Here is a 24756-nt window from a genome sequence, read left to right as displayed (position 1 = left end):
TTTGTAATTGTTACAAGAAAATGCAATACCAAATATTTGAACTGATCTAAAAATAAAATGGAAATAAAACCTTAAAAAAAACCTAAAACCTAATAAAACCAACCAGTTTATAGAATAATTTAAATATCTTTAAAAAGACTTAAAACTAACAAAATATGTAATTTTAAATATTACGTTTTAAACTTACTTTGTTTTATATTTTTTATCTGCTCTTGCTAAATCAAAAACTTAACCAGTACTTATTCTACTAACTAATTTAATATTCTTTGGTATACAACGTGCTTAGGACAGGGAATGGGAGGGGAAACGCAGTGAAAGAGACAAAATAGGAGCTGGCAAAAATGAGAGATTTATGATGCAAATTGTGAGCGACACTATCAACTGACATTGCTTTATCACTGAGCTATATATTACGAGAAACTTTTCTATAGGGGGTTAACATTGTAGAACCGTAGTTGTCAATTTATGACACTGACTTTTGATTGATTGGCAGCAAGCAGTGGCTTACGAAAAGGAATTGAGCTCGGTAATCTACATATTTTGAAAGAAAATAAAATTAATCATTGGTTACTTTTTATAGAAATAATCATGTATCTTAAAGAAACTTATTAAACCATGCCAGTTAAATTTGCGAAAAAAATATAAACATTTAATAATCGAGTCAAAAAGTTACAATTTAAAACAAATATATTAATTAATTTTAAATTCAATGTTCAAATTACTTAACATATCACCATAATATTGGTCAATTTATTGGACCCCCTTAAAATATCCTGCCTACGCTTCTGTCAGCGATAGGGATCTGCTTTTGCGGACTTCTTGCAGAGCGGACATTTTTAATTCCCTTTAACGTGCTTTAAAGGATTCCCCACCTGTTACGCTCTCTTGCTCCTCGCTTCTCCTCCTCTCTTCTTCTATTTCCCTCCCACTTTGCTTTCTCAGTGGCGCTTCTGCCGGCAATCACATGGCGCCAACATCTGTTACTCAGCAGCGCAGCAACAGCGCCGCCGGCGACCTTATGACAGATTTGGCAATGCTGTAAAATAAAGTAAAGCAAAAGCACAAAGGCAGCAACAAAAACCGACGAAGTCCGAAGCAAACGCCGACGCCTCGTTTGGCTAACTCGATAAAAAAAAGTGTGTGTGCTAGATGACGCTACCGGTCGTGCTTGTTGTAGTTGGTGCTGCTGCTGTTACTGCGGCTGCTGCTGCTGCTGCGGCGTCTGTTGTTGCTGCTCGCTTTTGGATAATAAAACAGGCAACGCGCATTCGAGCGCCAAGTCAATTTGCGAACGCCGCTCGTACACAACGGAGGCGCAAAACAAAAAAAAAAAAAAAAATAGCTTAAATAAAAACAAACGGTAATAGCTCTTCTTCACTTACCACAACCCCCTTCGTACAGCAGCCCGCCCACCTGCCATCCCGCTCGCACTTTTGTTCCCACGTTTTGCGCGTGCGTGCGCGAGCAGAGCAGCAAAAGCGAAAATAAAAGACTGAAATCAAAACCAAAATAAATCGCCAGTCTCCATCTCGTCTCGTCCACAGCAGGTTCACTTCGAAAATCGCGCGGTTCGCGTTCGGCTGTTTGAAAATTCCGAAATTTCAAACGAAAGTCGCGGGCGGTTCGCTGATAACAAGGAATTCGCGTTAGCTCGTTAAACCAAAAGAAAAAGGAATCCAAAATTGTGTGGGTGAAGTTTTGAAATAGAATAATGAAATACAAATTTCTGGGGAAACTCTCGAGTGAAAACGGTTGATTAGCCCTCTTGTTATTGTTATTATTTTACGTGTTTCCCGTTTATGGTCTGCGAGAGAACCCCAAAATAAAATGTTGACGGCATTAAATTTGCATACCACAAAAAAAAAGCTTAACGCTGAAATATGAAATTATGGAAATATTCCAACAAAAACATACAGCGAAATATCTTTCATAAATTCTATGAGTATAAGCTCTATCTCCAGCTCACTCGACTGGAATTTTTTAAAGATTTAGAGAGAATATTTTCTTTAATCTTTATTTTTTAATTGTGTAGAGAAAATTAAGTGTTAAATACTAGATAATTAAGTGTATTTATGCTGATTAAATTAAAATGAAAGAAAGTAAAGAATAATACGAGCTTCAAAACACTTGTTTCTAAGAGGGAACCCATATTTAAAGCCATAAAAAAAGTCAAAAGATATTAATTCTGTTGATTAAAATATTTTTATGTGGCAATACAAAAATGTAACAAATGGTATGAGCAATAAAAGAGAATATACATTTTTGGGGTTATGAAACAAGTAAAATAAATAAAAGATACAATATTTAATATTTTTCAAAGATTCCTTAAAATATAATGTCCATTTTAGTACTGTTAATTAAAAACAAAAAAATATGTATTAACCAAAGGCATCTGCCAAGAAAGCAAAAAAAAAACAAATGTTAAAGGTGAAAAACCAAAAAAAAATTGCTAGACTAGTATTATTCACATCTGTCCGTTAAACTTAGAAAACGTCCCGTAAAATAGGAATATTTCTAATATTTTAATTAAACAATATATAACATACCCATAAAATTAGCATGGGCTTACAAGGCATTTAGCCATAAGATATCTATTCCAAAACCTTCCATTGAAAACTGGAAATCTATTGATATATTTTTTACTGTAACTTCAACCAGTTATAGCATAGCCTTAACTAATTTTATTAGTGATTCGTATAACTATAGAGCACTAGTTGGTCCCAGTCGAGACAAGCACCCCCAGGCGGGCTGATAACGGTTATAAACTCAAACCGCAGTTCGCGTAGTATAATTCACGAATTCTGCGACCACAAACCGATACGAACTTTAGGACTTTGTTAAGTGTGTTAAAAAGATTAAAAGCGGGAAGCGAGATGAGAACACTGAAAAGTGTGAATGGGATGTGGGCGGTGTGCCGATGTACAGGATTTCCCCCAGATGTTTGAAACCAATATATGAATATAAACTAAGCACTAACCCGCATTCGTGTTCCGATTTGGTTGCAGAGAACAACGTGGCCGCCAGCAAAGAAACATCCATGATTGGCTCTCACGGTTCCAGACTGCAAAAGAAACGCGCCCTGAACAGCTATTCCAATTTTCCCTTATAACAATTACTCCCCCCAGTCGGCGACTACTCGAGATAAATACCAAAGGGTACCAGTTAATTTAAACAACTATTAGCCGTAACTAGTCAATGCCAAAAATGATAGTGGATAAATCGGAATTGGTGGGCGAGAATGCCTGGGCGAAACTGTTGCCCGAGGAGAAGGATAAGGCGATTATAGTCAAGATGAGCAGCAGCAGTAGCAACAATAGCGACTCCAAGGAGACGACACCCCTCAATGTGGATCAACTGGTGGCAGCCACCAGTCCTGTCGTTGCCGGGGAGCAGGGAGCGGTCTGCCTGGAGGAGGCCTACAAGCGCACCGCTACTTATGCATCCAATATAAACTCCACGGGAGGCGAGTCAAGCGGCAGTGGAACACAACTTTCACGCAAGGAGTCCATCTTGGGCAGCTTCCACCGGCAAATCCGGCGATCCATCAAAGCGGTTAGCGAATCACCCGGACCTCTAACCAGGTGAGTGAGATAAGATCTCTTATGTCTTGACCCACTTGGCGTATGAGTAATATTCCATTACTCATACGCCTTGTTGTTAGAAAACAAGGGGGTTTCTTTCTTATAAAATATTATTTGCAAAAATTATAACAATAAGACCACATTATTGTCTCCTCGCTATTTCCAAACAATGCTATTTTTAAATCAATATTGAATGGCACTTGTTATAAGTATTTTTATTAGCGAGCTCTATTAGCAACCAAGTTTTTTTTATTAGTTCAGCCCTTTTTGTTATACTAAGATTTAAGTGAAATGTTTTTCAATTCAAAGATATTTAAATGGTAAATAACATATTATAACAATTAGTTTAAATTCATAATATTTCATTTTGTTTTTTAATAATTTAAAACAAAACGATTCTAAAAAGTTATAAAACAAGTTTGAATGGAAATAATTTGGAATTATAAACCTTTATCTATGGAAAGTCATCTGCATTAGATTATTTCAATTGTGTATTCATAAGCATTCCACAAAGCTCTTACATTAAATAATTATTTCCTAGAATTTTATCCTGATTTATTTGTGGTCATCCTTCATGAATTAAATAGCGAATAGCTCATTCCGTCCCTACTCTTACGTAAATTAATTGTGAAACAATTTCCAAGAACTTTTTAATGATACAAGAGCAAAGTTGCGCACCGAATAGCTAAAATAATAAGCTTAGATATCACTATTTATTATTCAACCCAAATAATGTATATATAAATCTTCGTATTTTGTGGAAGTTTCCAAGAACTTGCAATAATGCAAGTGTACATATACGAATGTACACACTTAATCCGAGCCCACACATCTCGATGGCAATGTGTTGTCGGTAAACAAACAGCATTCGGTGCACTTCCCCCTGACTTGGTTTTGTGGTTTTTATACCCGTTACTCGTAGAGTAAAAGGGTATATCGTATTCGTGCAAAAGTATGTAACAGCTAGAAGGAAGCGTTTCCGACCCTATAAAGTATATATATTCTTGATCAGGGTCACTAGCCGAGTCGATATAGCCATGTCCGTCTGTCCGTCTGTCTGTCCGTCTGTCCGTCTGTCCGTCTGTCCGTCTGTCTGTCCGTCTGTCTGTCCGTATGAACGCTGAGATCTCGGAAACTATAAAAGCTAGAAGATTGGCATTTTGCATGCAGATTCTAGGAGTTCCTACGCAGCGCAAGTTTGTTTCAAAAAGGTGCCACGCCCCCTTTAACGCCCACAATCGCTTATATACGATTTTAAAAATTTAAATATTTCGGAAAAGTAAAAATGCAGTTTTATTGTGTTTATCAATACATATCGAAATGTAGAAGAACTTTTTCAAGTCAGACCATTCGTTAAAAAGTTATGCGTGATCAAAGTTTCTATCTCCATCTCCCTCGCACTCCCTTTACCTGAGTAACGGGTATCTGATAGTCAGGGCACCCGACTATAGCGTTCTCTCTTGTTTTTCTATTGGCTTTTTTGTCAAACGTGTCCCCGTCCATTGATAGCTGCGACTTGAACGTTATTTTGATATGCAAATGGAGGTGACGTCTGTTGGACAGTTGGTCGCTTGGTCGCCGCACTGAGAATGGAGAATCGAGAATGGAGAACTGAGAACCGAGTCACTAGAGCGAGATAAACCTTTTGACTTGATTGCCTGAAATGACAAAATTGAATTATTTTGATTTGAGCGCCGTCAGTGGGTGGACAATTAAATATTATTTCCGCCTGCTGCCTCTGGCTCAGCGTGTGTGATACAGATACAGATACTGATTCAGATTCAGATGCTGGCTGCCTTAATTGGGAATAGAGTCTCGGTATCTGCGGCAGTACCCGTGTCCAAATGAACGCCCCTGACATTACGCATGCCTGTTTACCGAGCTCTAATGCCGCGGCAACTCCGCTCTGTTTATGAGAACGTTCTCCCAGAGAACGAGAGTCAACGACTTGCACCTGCCTCTGCCTTGACATAAATTTGCATAATGCGCCTCGAAGTCTCGAATTCTCGATTTCGGTTTGGCAATCCACTAATTCACTTGCCCATAAGTTAATTAAAAACGTGTTAAATGCTCAGCCGGCCGAGCTGTTGCTCATACTCATTTCAGTTGGCCAAAAGCCAGAAAACGGAACCCGAGGGGATTTCCTATGTGGATGCCGAGAATTATGCTTGTCTCTCGGACAAATTCTATAAATAGCCCTTGAGTGCTTTCGATGCTGATATTTATGCCCTCTGGCGTATTCGACACACTTTCTTCCGAGGAGCGCAATCTTTTGTCTGCGGCGCACGGTGCGTATGATTGATATTTTTCCTCATTTCCGCCGACAATTGATTTGGCCAATATTCGCGCGGTCGTCGCCGATCGTGCGCCACTCGAGCCTGTCCGAACGTCTAAAGCCCGATTGCTCACGATTCAGCAAAATTAATTATTTTTATTATGATAGATTCATTCGATAAGTTGCCACGGAATCACCGCTCAACGACCCGTTGATTGTGACCACTTGGTAGAGGGTTGGGCAAGATTTGAACTGGCAATTATCGCTTACACGTTGTAAATTGATCTACGGAAAGAGCTGGAATTATTTAATCGGTTTACAAGCAGTTGTAAATATTAACATTACCTAAAGGTCTGCGCGTGTTAACATTTAAGAGTGACATACTGTAATTTACTGTTAACAAATTACACTGTAATACAAAAACACTCAGAAGTATTAATGCAGCACCTAATGATTTTTATACATAAAGTATTAAAATAATCCTATAAACATTTTAAGAACCAGCCTTTACCAATTAATTGACGAATTGATTCTAGGCTTAAGACAAACTAGGAATAATTATATTGACAAGCGATTATTAAAAAAAGGGGGTCTGATTGATGTATTAATATTTTTTGATTTGTACATCATGTGATTATAGAGTACTAACTGGAAAGAAAACAACTGTGTAAATAAATATCTGAAGGTTAAGTTTCTGAAGTACAGTTGCAATTTAAAATATTTGAATGGGTTTGTCGGAAACGTCTTTAAATTTTTGAATACCGTGGGGTGATCTTATCAAATCAATTAGGTATTATTTGATCTTATTTTGATAATTTAAGAGAGCAAAAGCGTGCTTGATGGTTTGATCCATCTGTTGACTTATCTGTGAGTCCATCAGGTGACTAGAGAGAAATATAGCTATAGGTCGTGTGCAAAGTCATATCGCTGATATCAAATATCAGGGCGATCGAGAGGCAGCTATAAATTTGTCGCAATGGAAACGTAACTTTTTAACGGGATCTTCGTCAGGAGTCACATGCACTGCGGAATCTATTTTGGGAGCCACGGGAGATACGGAGTCTTTTTCGATGGCCGCTAATAACTTAACGAATCGTGATTGAATAAGCAGACGTGCCCGATTTGATTATCGCATATTGTGGCTAGTATATACATATTTGTATATGAGAAGATATGTATATGCACATACATAGGTCTGTAGTTACTGGTATGCATAAATATTTGCACACACGTCGGCAGTAATGGCACTAATGAAACTGCAGTTATAAATTGAGTTTTATACGCGCTAATTGGCGAAAATCTTTTAACTTGATTGTCGTTCGGTTCACCCGCCCCTCCAGTTTCCGACTTTTGAACATTTTTTTAATGTGTCTTTTGTCTCTGGCGATTTATTAAAACGATCGACTGTCAGGCGATGTAACTGTTTATGAACTTGCGGCGAATTCGGTGCGTTAATTGCTTGATTTAAGGGCGATTTAAAAAGCAGACAGAAAAATGTAAATGACATTTTGTTGAATGAGCGGTTTTATATATTATATTGATAAGCTGAAAAAACGATTATTTCGATACATTTAAATTTTATTTAAAATGAATTGTGTTTAAAATGCATATTTGACGTAACTTTTAAAAATGCAAAATTACTCTCCATTGAATATTATTAACGCATTAAAAGGATGTCAGAAATGTTCCGAGCTTTTTTTTTTTTTTCGGTGCAGCAAGGAGAGAGCCCTCCTGCCCCTCTCTCCCGCGCTCTTTTGGGGCTCCTTCCGTTAATCTCTCACAACAAAAGAAATGAGCTGAATTTATTTATCAGCTGTTGTATTTCATGCTTGAGAGTGTTTGCCAGCCGGGCGTATGTGTGATTTCAGCAACACGCTGTTGTCACTCTGTGTTTGCTTTGCTTTTGCTTTTGCGTTGCCTTTGGTTTTGCCTCCGCTGCTATCGCGTCTTCCACTTTAAACTCAAAATAATAAAAAGCAACAAAGCTGTCAACCGAACGTTTCAGTTTGAGTTCAGCCGTCTTCGCAGAAAGTTATACACCTGCGCCGCGCTCTCGCTCTTTTTGGCCCGCTACACCGCGTGCTCTCTCTTTCGTTGCAAGATCCCCAAAAAGAGAGAAACGGAGAACTATTTAAAACGCACTTCGTGCCACTATTTCCTCAGTGGTAAAAAATATACAGTTAAAAACAGTTTTGTTATTGTTTACTTTTTACCGTTTACCGTTAGCCATAAAGTGACAGATTTTTAATAAAAACCAACTGTGTAACCGCTGTCTGCAGCGTTTTGTTTAAAAAAATTATGCGCGCCTTTGTTTATTTCAAAATAAAAACCATTTTTGCCTTTCCCACCACAAAAAGAACGCATTTGTGATAAAGAGCTAACGAAAATTAAGAAGGAAAGGGAGAATAAATAACCCATAAATATTGAAAATACATAAAAAAGTTCGCAAAAATAAAAACCTCAACCGAAACCTGCCTCACAGTACACACACACACACGCGTTTATCCAACGATAACGTCATCCGCCCCGTCAACAGTATTAAAGTTAATCTGAAAAGTGCTCGAATCTTTTGTTTTCAATCATTATAATTGTAATAAAACAACTACACAAATTATAAATAATAATACCAACAATAACAGCAACTGTAGCCAAGGTTGCCGCGAACTTTTTATTTGTTGTTGCTTTTTCGCCGCGTGGAGGAGCTGTCAACTCAACATTTCTGCCGACTGCGCTGTTGCCGTTACATTTCAGTTGCCATCGCATAAAAACAAAACAGAGAGCGCCAAATCGCCACAGAAACAGCAAATTTACATAGCGTTATACAACGCAGCGGCGCGTGCTTCGACTGCCAGTGCAGAATCCCAAGTGAAGTCCCCGAGTTTCCAATTGTAACACCACGCAATTCCTTTTGGCCATTATGAAGCGTCTGATGACCTGGGAGCGCGATCTCGTGGATGCCATGTACGAGTAAGTTGGTAGTGGCAAAAGTACACTCACCACACTAGCAAATTCATCCCTATTTAATAGAGTTAGTCAGTTTGAACTCTATTTTCAAAGCTTTAACCGTTTTTTTAAATCTAAAAAATTACTATCACATATTTTCATCACATACTTCATACATAATTTTATTCAAATGAATCAGAAATGTATAATATATCATTCTAGAAAAACTAAAAAAAAATCTAATAGTTGAAAACAAAATAGCTTAGCAACTTTGTTTGTTATGTTTGGTGTTTTCATACAGATAAAAAAGTCATCTATAAGATGGTTCATTTATTTTAAGAGGTAATAATACAAAATGAATCGTCTATTAGGATATAAATATAATTTACAACGCAATAGATTCATAAAATAAAAAATTAAATAACAAGTCCATTTAAAATTTTGATATAATTTCATAATATACAAATTGAATTATTACAAAATTTCTTCAGATCATATCAGATTTTATAAAACATATTGTCTTCTTTTTGTCTGTGTAAAAGTCATGCAAATGTGGCCATGTCTTGACTAAACGATTTCAAGCATGTGGCTTTAAGTTTATGGACAGGTTTCCAATTGCATTGTTTGCAAGTCGAGAAGAAGCAGCACGTGCTTGCCGCCACAAAAGAAACATCAAATGACAACAAAACTAGTTTAGCTTGCATTGAACTCGAGAGCAGAGTGAACTTGTGACAGAGAGCAAGGCGACGCATCCACATGGGATAAAATATAGCAGTGTACTTGTACTATATAGATATAGGTATATATGTATGTGGCATATAGAGAACAGTACGGCCAAAAAAAGTCAACAAAAACAAAACAAAGGCGTACATACAAATGTATATAATAGGCACCGGCATGGCAACCAAACTCTTATAATTCAATGCTGCATCAGCTGCTGCTGTCTGGTGTATAAGAGTGGCACATGGGATCCCACGCAAGGGATCTCTCTTTTCCTCCCTCACTCTCTCAGGAAGCCCGATGACCCTGTTCCGCTCACACCCATCTACACAGAAAAAAACAGTAGACATTTACAAAAATTCCAAAATAACTATGATATTTTTAAATGAAATGCCATAGCTGAAGTATCAATTTAATTTTATATATTTAATTATAGTTTAACATGAAATTGAAAATTCTAAAATAGTCTGGATAATTTTTATATAGCTGAAAATAAATTCTAAGATCATCGAATCGTATCAGTTTTTCTTTTTCTGTACTATTCGCCCACGGAATTTAAATGCCGGCATTTACCTTTATGAATAAATCGGAGGCCAGTAAGAAATGCTTAACGTGCATTTATTTACCAATTTGGCGATATGCCACAGACGACAAAAAAAAAACACTTGGGCTTGCCAAAGGATTTCTACCTGTTTAAGACCTTAAGATATTCGAGTTTGCTGCACACTCCTTTGTTTGTTCAATTTAAAAAGCTTGCGGTCTATTTGTATTGACCAAAATTTATTACTATTAGGTCTTAGCCGCCAAAGATAACCAACATTAAAAAAAGATATCAGCAAATTGCTTATCTGGGGATCTTCAGGTGTTACCGCGAAGAAGGTCAAGGCTTAGGGTGATATTTAAATTATATTTGGGTAAATATTTAAATAAAAATTCACTTAAAGAGCATAAGTTGTCATAACAGTAATAAATACCTGGAGTAGACTTATAATTTCATTCAGGGTCATTAAAAACATTTCCAATAAATGTTGCACTTGTTTTTATATAATTAAAATTTAGTTTTTATTTTTATTACGATTTGTACTTTTGAATTGGCTGTACTTAACAAACTCACCATATACGTTTTTTTAATAAGTTCACAAGTTATAATTAAGCTAAAGGGATAAAGGTTTTAGCTTGTTCCACAGGTATTTTTCATTTTTGTTAATTACTATGCCAAATACACTAACCTCCACAAGTAAGCCATTTAAAAAACTCTGTATCTCAGTAAAAGTAAAAGTGGGTAGCCTTACAATTTCATTCAATGCCATAAATTGGCAATAAATGTTCCACCAATTTTGGAACTTTCAACAATAAAAGCCACTTTCCAGCGCCATAAACTGATGATCGTGTCGCACCTTTTGCGCAGACTGTACACTACACCGGGCATTTTTGGGATGCAGAAAGCGTGTAATCATTAGCTTAACAAGCGGCGCATGCTCATCGTTTCTAGTCGCTTTTTTTTGGGATTTCTTGGGCAACTTTTTTGAGAAAATAACCTGCTGACAAGATGGCCCGTCCCGTTGGTCACATGGCCATAATATTTACCCAGTTTATTTCTTGTGTACTCTTCTTGGTATTATTTACAAGTGTGCCGCCGCGGGCCGCGATTACGCCAGATAAACGGAATTGCGAATGATAAGGCCCCTCTCCACCGACTGCACATTAGCACCTGGAATCGGGGTTGCGGCTTTAACTTGGGCTTGGCTTAGGCCCCGAAATTTGTACATACATATCTCGGGATGTGCCAAATGACTCATTTAAGACACGCTTGGCGATCATGGCAGACACTGATACATCCGTCCCGCTTATTTGTCAATACTTTTCCAGTTAATGATGAACATTTCACTGATAATTTCATATGCAAATATCCGCTGTTTCACATTTCTGCGCTAAAATTTAAACTGAGACATCTGTTTGGTATTTACAGAGAACTGAGGAAGAAAAAGAAAGCTTAATTTCTTTATTTGCACACTAATTGAGATCGCAATTCAAGGTGGAAACTTACTAGACACAATCAGCGGCAATATCTTAACAAAATGTGGTTGATAAATAGATGTGTTAATTGGTTGCTCAATTTGTTTGCTCTGGTTTACCCAAGACACACGATCCCAGCGTGACTACAAAGCTAATAATATCTCAGCGGGCTCTAAAATTAATGTTTTCCTTTAAGATTTAGTTGGGGAATTTCTGAATATAATGAGAATTATAAACGTTTAGCGATCGATTGATAGGCACGATTTGTTTTGATACATCAAATATAATTTGGAAATAATCGTTTGAAGGATTATTGAATTTCTATTTAATGTTAAATTTCTTAATTATTTTCGTACTTTAAATTCCTACACAAATAGATTTTGTTTATCTGCTCTAGCTCGACACTCTTTAAAGTATGTTAACCAAAAATAACCTTCTTAACGTATTATGAGCACTAGAATGCTTTTAGATGTTGAGTCAGTGAACCTTTCAAAGAGCCGCAAGGTTTGGGCTATCACAACCCATAAGTAAGTCATTTGGACATTTATGATCTTCTCATAAGTTTGTGGAATCTTTCGCTGACTACTGCTGGCTACCAAAAATAACCATACTGCCTTTGGACTGTCAACCGTTTAGTCATAGTTATCGCCGCCATATAAGACCGGACATATTTATAAGATTGTATATCTTTACACCGATATCAACACTTGACTACAAATGTGGCGATTACTGGCTGAGATGCGTCACAGTCTTGACGTCACTGGATAATGGTTGATAACAGGTGGCAGTTGCTTTGGGCCATCTTAGTCGGCCCTCTTTCGCTGTAAGAAATTACTCATGGGTCTTATTGGCTCAGACGGGTTCTTTCCATTTTGGTCAGCAATCTTTTTTCGCACTTTTTTTTGTTTTGGTTGAGATTAGATAGATCACAGTGGATACCCGAGATAGGCAACCAACTAAGGTGCCATTGGAGTTGACTCCTTGAAGACCAATCGTTTCAACCCAAAATTGGTTCATTCAACTTTCGAACGATCTGTATTGGTATTTCCCATGCGGGAAATTCTGGCTATTTTTGAACGAGCAAAGTGCGAGGCAGCGGCAGCCCGAACCGGTTCATGGGGGATAAGTCAGAGCATATTCTATATGCCACACATATATGTCGCTTTCTGCGTTTCAAAATTAAATCGCTGGCTAAGACAAAACATTTCCATACATATAATTGACGCAGAATAATAGGGTTTTATTCTATTAAAATCGCACAAATATGTGATCAATTGGTGTTATGGAAAACTGGGATCCATCAGGTGTGACATGTGTCAATCGCGGGCAAACACCGTTAATGAGGCAAATAGATAGCCACGTGTGGCTGTGTGGGTGCGGGGTATCTGATAAATAGGAACTGGCATTCCAATTGTTTATAGCTACCAGTCAGACGTACATACATGCATGTGTAATTAGGTGAAATGAGTAAATGAGGCGCTCAGCCCAACAACAACTTATTCTGCTGTCAGTGAGCGTAGAACATGTATATTGATGGAGGGGGCGGGGGAGCGGTCCGGGGACTAATATCAACACTGAATTTTGTTTGCAGCGACGAAGGCGAATTTCAATTTGCTCGCCGACAGTTGGCAAAAAGTTGTTCGATCGCGCAGTTCACACCACCAACAAATATCGTTAAAAAAAAAATCAACAAAAAATAGAACAAAAGCCGTGAAATTCTACGCGCTTTACAAGTTAATTAACCGGGCTACCGGCAAAGTGAAAAGTGGCTCAATTTGAAAGTTTGGCAACCGAGAGTTTTATTTGGACTCCCTCGAAATGCTGCGATCTCGTTTTTGTGATTTATTGGGCTGTTCCGCCCGTCGTCGCCTCTTGCTGAAACATTGCCTGTGCTTTATTTTTATAACAATGACAAACTAGAACAAGAGAAAACCTTTTTATCTGTTTTTTTTTGCCAAAAACAAGCAAAAAAAACATCACACACTTATGTACTTTAAATCAATCGCAACCAACAGTATTGCCTTGTTCGCTTGAACAACTCTTGTGATCCCAGGACAATCGATCAAAGGCCCCAAGATGTCTGAGCTGCGTCGCAGTTTCAGTCGACTCTCGATGATCGTCTACAGAGCCACTCATTCCAGCGAACAGTCGTGGCGAGAAGAGCTCCTCAGGTAAATCTCAGGTAGAAAAGACCGATTACCCATCACCGATTTGTCCGAAGATTATCACTTAATTGTGTGGCTTACCAAAGTGAGCGTGAAATTTAAGGAACGTTTTGCTTATAAAGATGTAATTGTAAGTGTAACGAACTGTAAAGAGTATAAGACAGTTTAGATTTAAAAGAACCATTAGATGGTTTAAAAGACACATTTCTGATGTGATAGCCATCTCAGTATTATGTTTGTTAAATAGTCATACATATTGAGAAACTGTACTTTAATATTTGTGGAAGTTCTCTGCAGAATCATAATATGGAATATATTATTAAAAACTTCTGCTGACATTTCCTATAACAATATTCTGTGACAATCTAGTCACGATTCCGGTTCTACAAAAACTTATGCATCGTTCTGTGCAGTCCAAAGATCACTTTCCATAACTTATCGTAGTTTCATTATGGTTTACAGGTACCTAGTCACCCTTGAAGGTTATTTAAACAGCTGAACTCGCTACGATCTCAGTGCTATACATAAAAACATGTGAACAGATGTACATAAGTATAGGTATATATCTATACTATATATGCATCTGCGCATTCCGACTTATAATGTTTAATCGAACAAGGCATAAATATTTGCCTGAAAGGCGTTTCCATTTGCTATTTGGCGATACAGCAACCTCTGCTGATATATGCACAAAATATCCGTTCTATATATAAAGTTTATATAAAACCCAAGAAAGGATGTTTTGTTCTCTGCAATCTTTTTTTTTTATCTTTGGTTAAGAACTGTTCACGATTTCGATGAGTGGCCAAGTGGCCTGTTGACAACTTATGGCGCACATATGCAGATTCATAATTATTCTTTCGCTCTTGCCATTTTAATTTTGGCAAAGCAACAAAAATGAGGAAATAATCATTTATAGTACGTTCTGTACAGGTAACTCAAAGATAAATAATGTTTTTTTAGTTATCGTAACTTAAAGTATTAAAAAGATTACATGGAAATATTGAATCATCAATGTTTAAGGTTAATGGGGCTGCCGGAATTAGATGGAATTCAACTCGCCTTTCGATTACGAAACGTGCTGTACTGTAACTGTCTAGCAGTCTCACTTTGATTTATGGACATCAATTGCAGCACACTGCTTATAAATACTATATATATTGATGAATATGTATGGGATACCATAAAGTACTCCCCAGAATGCATTTCCTCTGGGCCATCATAAAGCTTCAAGCCACATCAATGACGTCAATCGCTGGTGCTTCACGATCTAAACCGATCCGTTCTGATTATGATCATGACCATGGTCAACTTATTTGCACCTTCGATATACAGAATTGCAACACCAGATGGCCCAATTGCATTAGCCTGAATAACATTTTGTTGGCCATTAGCCAGATGATTGAAATACTATCGGGAAAACTTGATGGGGTATCACCTCCATCCAGCCCTCCACCTTTTGTCGAGTTCATCTTGTCCAAGGTTAGTTCTGTTTTGAGGTTTTTGTTTCAATTGCCTCGATTATCTCACAAGTTGAGCTTTAATTGCAGGCCATAACCCAAGGACCGCTTATCTGGCCTCTGATTGTTAGATAACCCCTGAATGTAGTAAAGCATTTTCTCACTCACTTCCCTATCTGTGTAAATCTAAAATATCAGCTGATATCATGCCAGTTTGGAGTTGACGCATTAGTTCATATGTGTCGCCCGTTCCATTGAACTTGTTTTACTTCGCCCCTTTCGACGCCAACCGGTTCTTCCCCCAGTTATTGCATTTGGCAAACCAAAATGAAAAAACAAAACAAAAAACGATTATCAACCAAACAATAACAATAACAATGAGGCACTCTGTGTGAGCCGGTTTATTTGCATGAGCCAAACATCAGATTTAAAATAATGAACTCTAATGGCACTGTTGTCGCCCGGAGATTTCTACGAATTTTTATTGAGTTTCGTCTGGGAGAATTCACTGTTCTGGGAATTTCTCTTACATTTATGTTTTATCAATTTGATTTATTTTTAATGAGGTTGTACAATCATTCATGCCGATGACTCATAAAAGATACTTTTCGTGAATCTTTTGCTATGCTCTGCAATGGCACCAAACTTCGTTGACTTGGCTTCATTTATTAAAACAATTATGTCTGTTTACTTTTCAATTGACGTCAAAATTAATTACAATTTTAATTGAGTAGCTTGTAGTTCTCATTATTATTTTGCGGGTTGACTCTTACATTAAAAGTCCTATAATAATTTTATATTTTTATTTCGATGACACATTGAGTACTTTGTGGAAGAAGAAATAATCTTAAGATTGTTATTAATGCAAAATTGTGATTATTTTAATGATTCAGTTTGATTACTTATCAGTACGTCGGAAAAATATTATTAACACTTATTTGACAACATATACATATTGGTCATATTTTATATGATTGTTTATAATACTAGTTATTTAATTCGTAATATTTTTCGTTTTCAGTTTGTTTTTGGCTTGCGCCAATTTAAATAATATTTTTATAAACAATATTTTTCCTCATTGAGCATTACGTTTTAAATTGCAGTTGGGTCGAAATATTTCTGTAAAAATAACGAAATGACCAAACCAAAATGCCTAATGAGAATGATTGATTCCATACAAATTACCATTTCGAATCCATTTGTCTGGAGCAACTCGATTGGTTTCTGATTCAAACATGCCATTGGATCCTCCTTATCGCCACCTCTTACCCTCTAATTTAATGAACTTCACCTCTAGCGATCCGCTCAAGCTCCACTTGGAACAATTGATAATCGCTTAAAAGCTCATTCTCAGTTCCCCGATTTGTGTGGCGACTCTTGCATATATTCTCTTGCATATTTCAGTGCACAAAGCAAATTGTACTGATAAAGCGTGTAAATGAATCGAAAACGAAATATAAATAAACATGTAAATATCAATGTAAAGCAAAGTGAAATGAAAACTGCGAAAGTCAGCTGCTAAAAGGAGAGCGCTTATAGTTAGCGATTAATACAGTTAATGCCGATTCAGAGCGCGGCTTTCGAAGACGACGATTTGTCTTTTCAGTACTAATTCGAACGTGGTCCCTTAATAAGTTTTTTCCTAAGTGATCTAGTAGATCTCTGGTACTCGTAGAAAGAACAAATATTATTATTGCTTTTGCTTATTCTTAATACCCGTTGTATCAGCAATTGATAATTCACAAACTTTCCATGGTACTCGTAGTATCAAAAATGTGAACATAATCTAAATTCCCTCTCCTCGGTGATCGCAGTGATCTAGTACTAACAATTGATTACCTCTAAACTTTTCAGTGAATTTAAAGTGATCTAGATCCCCGAAGAATCAAAAACTGACAATCACGAAGTGCTCTCCATGCTGTTCTTTATCGGTCTGGTGTTTGTAGTGTGCTTTTCGAGCATATTGCTCCAAGCTATGATTTGGTAAATTAATCAGATACTATCGCATAGCCGATGCCTATTGGTATTATCGGGTTGAGGTGGCGGAGACAACCGTCAGTGGTTTTTTGTCTTGTGACTTCCTGTTGTTGCCATCCTTTATCAATCCGAACAAAGGCCGGCTTTTATCGGCCGACATATACATACGTGCATTGTACTTCTTCTTATTGTTATAAAGGGTGTGTTAAAAATTAAGCAATCCAAGGTTTCTAAAATATTCATGAAATTCCGACATTATTAAAATTGTTTTTAAAAACAATTATACTCACCTTTTTTTGTTGCTTATGGTCAAATTGTGGGCGTAACTATATCAATAGTATCAGATGCATAGTAAAAAATAACTCAATGTTGTTATAAATAATTAAATCCATATATTAAAAATAGTTTTAAAACATCATTTACGTTTTAGTTTACTAAGATTAAACTTATCCTTTTTTATTATTTGCTAAACGAAAGTATACATACATCATCTTAAATGTATTAGATTTTCAGTTCTTATGTTTCATAATATAAATCAAACCTCGGGCTCAAATTGCATTTTTGATAAGAAAAAGTTCTCCACACACAAAACAGTTTTACAAACAGGGGTGGTTCTTATCGAAAATGCAAATACTTAAATATTGAACACTTGAAGGTTGTGTAAAGGCATCCGGAATAGATAAGAGCTGCACTGGATTAGAAAGCGAAAGCCCCAATCGAACACTTACCCAATAAGTCGCTTGCATCTATTTATGTGCCATATTAATATGTCAATCTATATCTTCTTGTTCCGTTTCAGGTATCGGCAGACACGCTTCAGCTCGCGGCGTGTTAGAAAACGTGTGGTCTTCAAGCATGGCGAGTGCAACGTTGTGCAGGGAAACGTGGCCAAAAGACGTCGTCGATATCTGCAGGTGGGTGGCGGGATTTACGGGGCGTGGCAGTGCGTGGCTATATCTAGTCGGAGGCCCACTTGCGTTCGATTTGTGTGTGATATATTTAGCTCCCTTTTTTTCTTGGTTTGCATAACGCTTGCCGCAATGCTTTGGTGGCAATTATGTAAATTGATTCAATGTTTGTTACAATTGTGTTCTTTGCATTGCCATCTACTGACAGATTCTTAAAATAATAACATATTGATGTGCATACTTAATTCTCGTAGTTAATTTTCTTAAACTTAAAATGAACGTTTAAACATGACTTCTCCATATTTACTATTTAATAATTTTACAAAACATCTTTAATTTAATAAGTTAATATTAGTAAACAGTTAATTAAAATCTATTCCAAACCCCGATTAAACGAAGTGGCTTAAAGACTTTTTTACTTTAGTTTGTAATATTCCCATACTGACATTCGAAATGATTTGTTTTCCTTTCCAGGACATCTTCACCACCCTGGTGGACGCTCAGTGGCGCTGGACGCTGCTCGTGTTTGCCGCCAGCTTCGTCTTTTCCTGGGCCTTTTTCGGGTTCATCTGGTGGATCATCGCCTATGCGCACAACGACCTGGAGTACACTCAGCTGAAGAATACGTCGCCGGATCTGGTGGCCAATATGACGCACACGGTCTGTGTGACGTCGGTGTCGAACATGATGTCCGCCTTTCTGTACTCCGTGGAAACCCAGACGACGATCGGCTATGGCAATCGCTATGTGACGGAGGAGTGCCCGGAAGCCATATTCACCATGTGCATCCAATGCATCACAGGAGTTTTCATCCAGGCGTTTATGGTGGGCATTGTGTTTGCCAAGCTGTCGCGACCCAAGAAGCGTGCCCAGACACTGCTCTTCTCCCGCAACGCTGTGATCTGCCACCGAGATGGAGTTCCGTGTTTGATGTTCCGCGTGGGCGACATGCGCAAGTCGCACATCATCGAGGCTCATGTGCGGGCCCAGATCATTCGCAAGAAGGTGACGAAGGAGGGCGAAGTGCTGCCCTTCTACCAGCAGGAGCTGCATATTGGAGCCGACGGTGGCGAGGACCGGCTGATGTTCATCTGGCCCACGACCATAGTGCACAAGATCGATAGGAATAGTCCGTTGTACATGCTGTCCGCCTCGGATATGCTGAAGGAACGCTTCGAAGTGGTGGTTATGCTGGGTGAGTTTGGTTTTATTCACTTTCCCAAGATGTAAACTAATCTTATTACCATTTCAGAGGGTGTCATCGAGTCCACTGGCATGACCACGCAGGCCAGGAGCAGCTATCTGCCCTCAGAGGTGCTGTGGGGCCATCGCTTCGTGAATGTAGTGTCCTTCCGCAAGGAGACCGGCGAGTACGAGGTGGACTACACGCTATTCAACAACACCTACGACGTGGATACGCCGCTGTGCAGTGCCAAGCAGCTGGACGAGCTCAAGTCGGAGTACACAAAGAGCGCCAAGAGCTGTCCCGGCCTAGGTGTGAATGCATCCTTTGCGGATCGCACGCTCTCGGCCAGCTTGTTTCAGCGAATTGCCTCCGCCGCCTCGGTGGATCATCTGGATCCGGCGAGCGACGAATCGCTGGACTCGGGCCGCCTGCAGATACGCTCCCATTCCATACCCAACGGCGTGTTGGCCAGCGAGCTGGAGCCGCTGAATAACAACAAGCACGGCGCTTCGTTCACCATGGGTGGCCTGACCATCACAACGACGGCGCCCAGCATCCCCAACCTATCCAGTATTAACGAGAAGACCAACTCCGGCAATTCCATAAACAGCAGCAACTACAGCAATAACAACAGTCTGAGCACGCTGACCGGAGGAGGAAGTGCTGCCAGCGGACCCGGAGGAGGGATCACCATTGTGGCCGGCTCCGGGAACCATGTTGGCGGAGGAGGAGGCGGCGGTGGTAGGCACAAGTCGAACCCCCGTCGGCTGAGCATCAAGCAGGACCAGCTGCCCATCGATTCCATTTGTTGATATTATTAATTGAGAGGCGCCCCTGCCCTGGCCGTCAGTTAACTGATGTTGTATTCTAGTTAAGCGTAGTCTCCCACCATAATTCTAACTAAAACTAAGCTAAGCGAGATTCCATGGAGAGCTCATCTGTCATAGCCATAGAGCTGCTGCAGCTGTGAACACCCGTCAAAATCCCCCTTTCCTGCTGAAGTGGAGGCAATCTGATTGTTACCCACCCACCCACTAACCCCTGAAACAATTGTACATGTATAGGCTAAGCTAATGAATGGTTCATGTTGTTAGCTTTACTTGTATTGAATTTACTATAGTTAAGTTACGAATTGATATTACCGCAAAGTAAGATGTGAGACACAGAAACCAAAATGCTGCAACTTCCTCGTAAGCTTAGACCTCTAGAGAAATGTTTAAAAAGCTCACTGAATATGAAATGAATATGAAATTTATGCAAAGGCGCAACGGAATTGTAAATTCCCTTTTACCCGATAATAATGATTAAATATTACTCACTCCAATGAGATAGAAAATGTAAATTTAAAACAATAAAACTGTTTCAAAAACAAGAGCTTCAATTATTATAATGAGTGGACAATAAAATTGTATGAGTATGTGAATGATTGATTGATGTATTTTATTTTTAAGCGACACCCAGATTATGAATATGGAGAATATATCTTAAGATGAAAAGAAGAGAAAATTGCTGATGCCTTTTTATTTGGGTTTCTCATGTTACTGGATTAAGGAAAATACTAAAAGTCCGATATCCACAAGGTATATCGCTCAGAACCTAGAACAATCAAATTGTATAACAACACGAAATCTAATCATAATTACCAAACTCTGGTATTGCGATTGGATGGTAAATAAATAGTTTCCACAAGCCATAAGTTTATCAACATGATATACCTCTAAAAAGTTGGCTCAGTAATATCTATATAATAGGGAGAACAAAAAACAAGGTCAGATTTGGTCGATATTTGAAAAAAAAGGGGTTGAAGGTGTGGAATACTGAGATTAATGTGAATTCCACAAGATATGTCAATTAATTTCCGAGTCAAGGCACCAGAGTTAAAGCGAGTGGAACCCATGTAAATACGTTCCACATGCGAGAAGCCTATTGAACAAGTAAAGCGTGGCCTTAACTAGATATTTTTACAGGGAAATACAAAATTTGAGATGCTCAGCCTCCCAATAAATGCAATAAAACTCAAAAGTCAGTTGTATTTTTTAGTGTTTTTTCTTTAATTTCGACGTTTTCTTTGTTTAGCTGAGGGAAAGTTTATCATTTTTAAAGCATACAAATTTCTCATATGAAACATACACAAATATATAGCGACATACAAGTACAGGGGATTGGTCAAAGGGGCTCAGAGATCCTTGCAAGCTTTTAATAGACATTCAAGGACATTGATGGTATCTGAGCACCCTTCTTATCAAAGTTTATGTTAATAGAATATTCAAACAGTTTTCTTTTTATATATTTTTTATGTCCGTAGGCGTAGTAGTACAATAGTAGGTAATTAATTCAATTTTAATTTACAACAAACAATTTCTTTTATTGAAGTTGCGCAGTTTTATAGAATTTCGAAGTTTTCGTTTTCGACTTGCGACAATCGACTTTTATATGTGCGCGAAATTCATTACAACAATTAAAATACATATGCCTATATTAACAATAGATTTTTGTTTCGTTTTCGTAGCGGATCTGTTTAAGTTGATATCGTATATGTATCTGTATAGCTGTAGCTTAGCTTAAAGTTAAACTCTTTATGCTGTAGGACATGTTTAAGAATATTAAATATTAATATCTCTTAATCGCTTATCGACTAAACCGTTACCAGGACAGTTAAAGGGCCGCCCTAGCTAGAGCAATTGTTTTTGTTTAGTATTTGTTTCCGTTTCTTTTTTTTTAGTTTTTCTTTAGTTTCTTTCTGGTTTGTTAGCAAACTCTAAGTTGCTGTAGCTTAGCGCTGGTTGGTTAAATGTAAGCTAAGTTTAAATTATATATTTACAGATGCTAATGATACGCTAGTTTGTGTTATTTTTTGTGAATGGGATTTTGATAAATGCCTTATAAATTTAGAACGATTTACAATTATGTACCGCTATGGTAGATCTCTCACTAGATGATAACTTAACAACTAAGTGTCTTACGGGTGTAATTCATGAAATGTCCAGCAATATTTCCCAACCTTTACAATCGATTTTGTGTGTGTGCCTATCATCTATTTTATACAATTTTTCTCTGTGTTTTACTATTTTACATTTTTTTCTAATATAATAGAGAAGTGAACGATTTCCAATCAAATATTGTTGGAGTATGTGTTTCTAAGTAATGGGCGAGTTTGTTTGATTGTGAATGTGAGGTGTTTTTTGATTTACAAATTTATTTCAAGCATATTTGATTTTATTCGTTTCGGTTCTGTTTCTTTCTGTGCATTTGTCTGTCAGCTTGCGTTTTGCGGGCGCCAAGAATTCGTAGTTGAAAAACTGATTATTTATCACAAGTAATGTTTTTAGTAATTGCAATTAAGTAGAAGGCTTCGCATGCGCTCTCCGGAAGGGAAAACAACTTGCAAGATGGACTCTGGACGAGTCCAAATAATTAATTAATTAAAAAATAAATAACAATCATGCTGACTAAATAAGTAAACCATAAATGGGAGGATTGGTGCGATGAATGATGCAGCTCCAATTGGCCGCCAGCAGCAGGTGCAACAAATGTTGCCAGCAACACGTTGCAGCTGGTTCAGAAGAAGAATAACCAAGTCACCGCTCAGTAGTACAGGTAACTGTTGTTCATCATGTCGTAGTGATAATCGAACTGTTGCTGCTGTTGCTGCCACTCGGATCGATGCTGCTGCTCGCGCTGGAAGTTAGTGAACCAACTCTTAGTTGCGGCAATTCGCAACAGGTATTTTCATTCCTTGCGGTGCTGCTGTTGCTGCTGACCTCCCGGTTGCTGTTGCTGCGACTGCAGATGAAGCTGCTGCTGCTGTTGCAGGTGAGGCGGCAACCTCGACTGCTGCTGCTGCTGTTGCGACAGTCCACTTCCCACATGTTGCGCCTGCATTCCGTGCTGGCTGTGATGGCCATGCATGGGGGCCTGGGCGGTCACATGGCTATTCAAACTCCCTGCGCCAGCAGACGAAACTGCGTTTGAGGCAGCCGTGGCCGTGGTGTTTCCTTCGGACTTTTCCCGGGGCAACAAGTACACGGAGCCATCGGCAGCCTGCTGAAGACTGTAGTCCGCCGGCGAACAGGGATTGCCCTCAGGATCCCGCAGATACTGTAAAAGAAAGGAATACGTTAGTTTAGATTCGCACAAATAAAATTAAAATTAAAAAATGTAAAAATCAAATCGCTATACAGCTTTTAAAATATGATTTGAACCAACCTGGAAGACATGACGATGCAGCATGGCAAACTTGTTCGAAATGCGCTTGCGCTCGCTCTCCAAATGATCGCGGTTCTGATTCAGCTCCGTCTTGCGCTTGACCACCGCAATTACCTCGTCCTCGAGGGTCAAGATCTGGTCTAGCTTGCGTTTGCGGCAGTTTTGGGCAGCCACCTTGTTCTTGCCCCGCCGCCGAATGTCCCGGATCAGCGACAACTGGTTCTCGCTGAGGTCATACTTGGACAACCGCTCGTTGAACTCGTCCATGGGCAAGTTGATGATGTCCTGCACAGAAATGGGTATGTTAAGGGATCGGGCACGCTTCTCATCGCGTGTAAGATGCTCGTCTTCAATGCTGCTGGTGCTTCCGCCGGCACTGCTGCTGCTGCCGGCACTCGTCCCCTTCGATACGTTCTTAGTGGCCACCACGGGCTTCTTGTCGCGCACCTGGGGTCTGGGCAGGGAGCCACTTCCCTGGGGTAGCGAATAGGTGTGATTGAGTTGGACCAGGTCCTGCGAAGTTCTAGGCGATGGTCGCACTGTATAGTCTCCGGAGAAAGTGCTACCACTAGCTCCCATGCCATAGGCCTGATGATGGTAGTCCTTGGTTAGAGCGGGACCCATCGCTCCTGGTTCAGATGGGAGGCCACCACTGGCCATTCCCGAGGAGGCATAGCCAGCATCATATTCGTACTTAATGCTTTGTGATTGGACTGCAGTCGCAGCCGCCGGCGGAACAGTGGGTGGCAGAGCCGAGGGCGTCTGCTTATGGGGATCCCGCTTGCCATACAGCTGATGCTTCTTCTGCGCCACCGGAGGCTGACGTGTGGCGGAGCTGAGCCGCGAATTGTTGTTGTAGCTAAAGTCGTAGGGGCCACCGTATTTGCCCTGATGATAATCCTGGGCGGAGTCGCTGCCCTCACCCCACTCGCCGTCGGAGAGGGATGGCACACGCTCCGAGCCCATTGAACTGACAGCACTGTCGCTGGACGCGTCCAAACGATCTGTACCGCCCTGTGCTCCTGCACCGCCGCTGGCCAGTAGATCGGCAGTCATGCCCGCTGCTCCAGTGCCCACAGCTGAGCCGCTCATTGGGCCCACGCCGCCGGCTGCACCGTTGACTTGGTTGCCGTGCGGATTTCCCGCCCCGAGTTGAGCCGAGCTGCCAGAGCCGTTGCTGACATGTCCGCTGCTGGGCAAACCCAGAACTGAGGAGTTGTTGCTAGTGCTGTTGTCCACCATGCGACAAAAGCCTGGAAAGAAGAAGAAAGAGAATGATAAGTAAGTACAATTCATCATTAAGTCAGCAGATAATAAAC

At 39.3% G+C, this 24756-nt stretch overlaps 2 protein-coding genes across 7 annotated transcripts in view; one reads left to right on the top strand and one right to left on the bottom strand.

The window, feature by feature from the left end:
• Window positions 1-1292: 1292 nt before the first annotated feature.
• Window positions 1293-20727, top strand: LOC108041762 (G protein-activated inward rectifier potassium channel 3). Of its 6 annotated transcripts, none has more exons than XM_017119780.2 (5): window positions 1293-1360; window positions 3006-3581; window positions 17937-18051; window positions 18520-19240; window positions 19298-20727. In XM_017119780.2, the coding sequence occupies exons 2-5, from the start codon at window positions 3196-3198 to the stop codon at window positions 20041-20043; spliced, it is 1968 nt and encodes a 655-aa protein (XP_016975269.1). In that variant the 5' UTR covers window positions 1293-1360; window positions 3006-3195; the 3' UTR covers window positions 20044-20727. The 6 variants fall into 6 exon arrangements, with proteins under 6 accessions (XP_016975269.1, XP_016975275.1, XP_016975274.1 ...); XM_017119784.2 differs by lacking the exons at window positions 1293-1360; window positions 3006-3581 and adding exons at window positions 16700-16825; window positions 17015-17143; XM_017119786.2 differs by lacking the exons at window positions 1293-1360; window positions 3006-3581 and adding an exon at window positions 7857-8817.
• Window positions 20728-21258: 531 nt separating this feature from the next.
• LOC108053033 (segmentation protein cap'n'collar-like) overlaps window positions 21259-24756 on the bottom strand; it is a 37540-nt gene continuing 34042 nt past the window's right edge. Inside the window, 2 exon segments of the mRNA XM_044459105.1 lie at window positions 21259-23329; window positions 23438-24690. Coding sequence (XP_044315040.1) covers window positions 22817-23329; window positions 23438-24690 — 1766 coding nt within the window. The 3' untranslated portion in view covers window positions 21259-22816.

Source organism: Drosophila rhopaloa, unplaced genomic scaffold, assembly GCF_018152115.1.
Source record: "Drosophila rhopaloa isolate 14029-0021.01 unplaced genomic scaffold, ASM1815211v1 contig_178, whole genome shotgun sequence".
NCBI lineage: Eukaryota > Metazoa > Arthropoda > Insecta > Diptera > Drosophilidae > Drosophila > Drosophila rhopaloa.
Note: the sequence above shows the minus strand (reverse complement) of the source record. Positions and strands in the feature narration are given on the sequence as shown.

What these genes read in the sequence shown, in the direction of transcription:
- LOC108041762 (XM_017119780.2), top strand. Translation starts at nt 3,196, where the DNA reads ATGCCAAAAATGATAGTGGATAAATCGGAATTGGTGGGCGAGAATGCC. An exon ending in TCACCCGGACCTCTAACCAG is followed by an intron (nt 3,582 to 17,936) that starts GTGAGTGAGATA and finishes GTTCCGTTTCAG; the next exon opens with GTATCGGCAGACACGCTTCA. An exon ending in CGAAGTGGTGGTTATGCTGG is followed by an intron (nt 19,241 to 19,297) that starts GTGAGTTTGGTT and finishes TTACCATTTCAG; the next exon opens with AGGGTGTCATCGAGTCCACT.